Source organism: Engraulis encrasicolus, chromosome 10, assembly GCF_034702125.1.
Source record: "Engraulis encrasicolus isolate BLACKSEA-1 chromosome 10, IST_EnEncr_1.0, whole genome shotgun sequence".
In the NCBI taxonomy this organism is placed as follows: Eukaryota; Metazoa; Chordata; class Actinopteri; order Clupeiformes; family Engraulidae; genus Engraulis; species Engraulis encrasicolus.
The window spans coordinates 7014279-7019278 of NC_085866.1; the positions used below are offsets into that span (position 1 = coordinate 7014279).

General features: G+C 42.5%; 1 protein-coding gene across 1 annotated transcript in view; it reads left to right on the forward strand.

The window, feature by feature from the left end:
* Window positions 1-5000, forward strand: part of LOC134456562 (collagen alpha-1(XX) chain) — a 78240-nt gene that overhangs the window by 36203 nt on the left and 37037 nt on the right. Inside the window, exons 9-12 of the mRNA XM_063207961.1 lie at window positions 868-1032; window positions 1918-2076; window positions 2447-2616; window positions 3985-4114. Coding sequence (XP_063064031.1) covers window positions 868-1032; window positions 1918-2076; window positions 2447-2616; window positions 3985-4114 — 624 coding nt within the window. The remainder of the gene's footprint in view (window positions 1-867; window positions 1033-1917; window positions 2077-2446; window positions 2617-3984; window positions 4115-5000) is intronic.

Below are 5000 nucleotides of genomic sequence, written 5' to 3' on the forward strand. Positions count from 1 at the left end.
AAATACACACATGCAGAACAAATACCTCTTTTTAAATATACGTTCTTGTCTTCTGTTGTCCAGTCATGCACTTTAGATGTCTATATGTTAGGGCTGCACAATTAATCGAAAATAATCGAAAATCGAAGTCGTGATTTCAATCGTGATGTAATCGAGGCAATAGTGACCTACCTTTGAGAGCGTCCTTGAAGCCAGAACATACTGACTGGCTGGTGTTTCTGGCCAGAAATCTGTCCACCTAAGTTTCATGATATTGCCTTTACATAATTATTACAATTCATTTTGTTTTGCTTATCCCATACATAATTCATTCTTGGTTATATTTAATCTTGTTATAATTTTCCCAAAAAAATAATAATCGTGATTATGATTTTGACCAAAATAATGGTGATTATGAATTTTTTTCTATAATCGTGCAGCCCTACTATATGTGTGTATTGTATGGGTACTGTATGTGTGCTGTCAATGGTGAAACTTTGGCTTGGAAAGTGGTGGGGACATTAATATGGGTAATTTTCAGTACAGTACAGTACAGTACAGTACCCATAGAATGTAACATTCTAGAAAAGCACTATACAAAGCCAATGTATCATTATTATTATTATTATAATTAAATTATTATTAATAATAATTATTATTATTTTTAAAAAACATATCCATATGGTTACAATGACTCCTTTTCGTGTGCTTTTTTAGAAGAAGATACCCCTCTCTCTTGTCCATCGTGCTGCAATTTATTAAGAAAACAACGTTTCGGCCCGTATGGCCTTTCTCAAGTTTTTACACAAGCAAAGTGAAGACACCCCTTATAAATTTTCCTCAAGTTTGTGATTGGCTGGTGATTGCGCTGCACTGTGTGTTTCCCAGGCCAGGCCTTAATGCATGTGCTGAATGAGAACCTGAGGGAGGAGGCCGGGGCCCGTCAGAACATCCCTCACTTCGTCCTGCTGCTCACCGACGGCAAGTCTCAGGACGACGCCATCGCCGCCGCCAACAAGCTGAAGAGCGAGGGAGTGGAGATCATTGCTGTTGGTAAGACCTCTAGTGGCGCATCTTGGGTACTACACTACACACAGCCGGACTGGAACTTATACTGTTTGATGTTGTTCTACATCAAAATGTAATGTTTAAGATTTAGATGCCTGGTAGTTTGATTTTTATTTATTAAATTAAATGAATTGTTTGATTTATTTGCAATAAATTATGAACATTTGAAATGAAGTGAAGAAAGATTATTGTTGAATAAAAAACCTGAGTTGAGTTTGTCAGTGGAGGGGTAAACTTGTCTCCCTCTGCTATTAAGTCACTATTTCTCTCTGTCTGACTTATGTGTGTGATTTATGTCTGTCTGTCTGTCTCTCTGTCTCTCTGTCTGTCTGTCTCTCTGTCTCTCTGTCTGTCTGTCTGTCTGTCTCTCTGTCTCTCTGTCTGTCTGTCTGTCTGTCTGTGCCTGTCTACTGTATCATTTCTGCATATGAACTAGAGGATGACATTTTTAGGGAATTCCCGTGGGTCCCGCGGGTCCTGCGGGATTCCCGTGGGATGGGAGTCAAAATTTTAAAGATGAACGGGAGTGGGCAGGAGCGGGAATTAAGATGAATGGGAACGGGCAGGAGCGGGAATAAAAATGAATATGAGCGGGAATGCCGCTTATTTTTTCTTTGAAAAACAAACCAAAAAAGCCTCGTTTTTTTGATCAACGGGATTGGGGTTGAATTTGAGTGGGAGTGGGCCGGATTGGGAGACATTCTTTTCAGGAGTGGACGGGATGGGATTTGTTTCTTTTACTCCAGTCCAGGATGGGACGGGATAGGATTTTTTTTCTGGGACCGTGATGGGACGGGAGTGAAAATCCACTCCCGTGTCATGCTCTAATATGAACCTCTCTGTGTGTGACCCTGTCTATCCTGGTGTAAGGTGTGAAGAATGCGGATGTTGCTGAACTGAAGCAAGTGGCCTCTGCCCCTGAGGACCTCAACGCCTACAACGTGAACGACTTCCCCCTGCTCAGCAAGCTGGTGGGCCGACTGGTCAGGATACTCTGTGGGAAGATGGAGGAACGGACCAAGATCAAACGTGAGTGCAACTAACTGTGACTGACACACACACACACACACACACACACACACACACACACACACACACACACACACACACACACACACACTGCGTAAGCCAACACACACGCACACACACACACTGTGATGGAGTGACCATCACTAGGGTTGTGGGTTTGTTCTGACTAACATGCCAACGAGTCTGGCTCTTTGGTGTAGCGGTCAGAGCCCCAGTTTACTACTCCAGAAGGTCTGGGTTCAAGTCCCAGCTGGGCAACTCTACTCCCCTTCGCTACACATACACACATCTTCAGCCATTACACACACACACTTACAATATATTAAATGTCCGTGTCTGCGTGTGTATTGTACATGTGTTCTCCCATTAGGACGTGAGAAGCCCACCCAGCCCCCCGTGGTCTCGTACCCGAGCCCCACCGAGCTGCGCTTCTCTCAGCTGGGCTCCAGGGAGGTGCGGCTCAACTGGACCCCGCCCCCACGCCCTGTCAACCAGTACAGAGTGGTCTACCACAGCACTCAGAGCAACACGCCACAGGAGGTGAGAGAGATGTTAGGCCAACCTTACATATGCCTATTTCTTTACAAATCTATTCAACCGAGTGGTCTTTTTTGAGCATAGCGTCTCGGAGCCAGCCTTCTGCTTCCAGTATTGCACAGAGTTAACAAATTTATCTAGATCAGTTAAGAAATCTTTCACATCCACCGACAAACCGAAAGTGTTGAAAATGAATCTATTTCAGACAGTGGATACACCATATCCTCGGGGATATCTGCAACGTCATCCAGCTGGCTCACCCATGAAAGCTCAGACACAACAGACTCAACATCATCATCTAACTTCTACCCGGACAGCGGTCTTTTTCGGAGAGAGAGAGAGAGAGAGAGAGAGAGAGAGAGAGAGACTAGAGCCAGACTAGTTTGAAATTGTGCCAGAAGACTAGTTTGAATATTCTCCCCCTCTAACACAGTGGTTCTCAACCTTTTCTGAACAAACGTCCCCTTGACCTCATCATAAACCAGCCAACACCCCCCCAGTATTAAAGGGACACGGTGCAGGAAATGGTCAAAAAAGGTACTGCAACTATGCTGCTCATTGAAACTGGGCTGCCTATTGCCAAATTTGATCTTTACATGAAAGTTTACTGAGTAATAAACAAATATTTTCTAGTATGGTCCAAGTACAGCCATTTTTGCAGCTAAAATTTCAGCGAAATTCAAAATGGCGGACCATGGAGAAGATCCTCCTTTTCATGTATGAAAAGTGCAATTTTTCCAGTCATAATGAATACTTAGAATTAGATGCTGGTGGTAAGTATTCATAAAAAAGGTAACATTAGTGAATGGGCAGCATGAATTCTGGAAATAAACAACTAAAAATCTCACACAGTGTCCCTTTAAATAGGGTTCCCCAACACCCCCTGGCGGGGCTGTAGAGTCCCCGTTGAGAAACATTGCTCTAAAAACAAGGGAAATACGCCCTCCGCGCTTCTAATTTGACAATCCGGTCAGAGCAGGACTAAATAATAAGTGCAAAGGGAAAAGAATCTGGTGCCACACGGATGTCTATTTTCTGTTATTTTATTTTTTCAGTGCAGTAAGACTAACGTTTCGACATGCGTCTTCATCAGAGTCCTCAGAGAAAATGTTTTTCTCTGATATAGGAGAATGTTTTTCTCTGAGGACTCTGATGAAGACGCATGTCGAAATACAGCGGGATTTTTTTGACATTGCATTTGGCTCCGCATCCGGTCCTGAGCCCATCAATTGAGTATGTCTAACCTGGTTCTCACGCAGATGGAGCTCACGAAGTGTAACGAAGATGCACGAAGCACTAAGGGTCTGCGCGAGAGCCAGGCTAGAGTATGTCTGCTCTAACAGAAGTCCTCTTGTCCCTTGTGTTCCTCAGCTGGTTGTGGATGGGACTCTGTCCAGTGTCCTCCTCAACAGCCTGTCCTCCCAGACCCAGTACCAGCTCTCCATCTTCCCTGCCTATGAGGACAACGTGGGACCCCCTGTACGAGGAACCTTCACCACCTGTAAGACACACACTGATATTACAAGCAGGGCTGGGCAATATGGAATAAAAACAATATCACGATATGGATTACTTTATATCACGATAACGATATATATCACGATATAGCACAATTACATACCTTTTCAGTTATTCTCTTTATTTGCTCTTTATTTTTTCATGTCGCAAAATAACCTTAAAATGGATCCTTTAATTCTTATTACATTAACTTATAGTGTGTATTGTGACAACATGAAATGTAATTAAATGATATTCAATTGTATAAAATTGATAAAATTACTATCACGATATAAACGATATAGGAGAAAGGTCACGATATACACTTTTATATCACGATAACGATATATATAGTCATATTGCCCAGCCCTAATTACAAGCAGACAAATAAATACATACATATACTGTATATATTTCATGCTCTCCGTTATGGTCATAGTTTCTGTTCTGCTGTCTATGCTTATGCTTACCGGTATGTCAGAATTTGATATGTAGTATATTAGTTTATGACATATGATTTTTTTGTTGTCTGTCACCGCTGTCAGAGTTACAGTAGGTGAATATTTATTCAGTTCAAATTCACATACTACATGCAGACACTTTTGAGTCATGTAGTGAAGGTTAATGATAAGGTTAAGATGTTTTAAATACAACCATCTCCTGAATAAAAATATATTATGTGCAGACGGTCATAACACTATTTGTCTCATCCAGGGCAGGAATTTCGCGAGGGCCATGAGGGCCATGGCCCTCGTGCCCTCCCACTTTGGCCTTGTGCCCTTGAAAAAATATCTGCTATAAAGCCATAGTGGCCTTGATGCCCTCTCTGATGCCCTGTCAAATGGCTTTGCCCCTAAAATGACGAAATTCCAGGCCTGGTCTCATCCCTG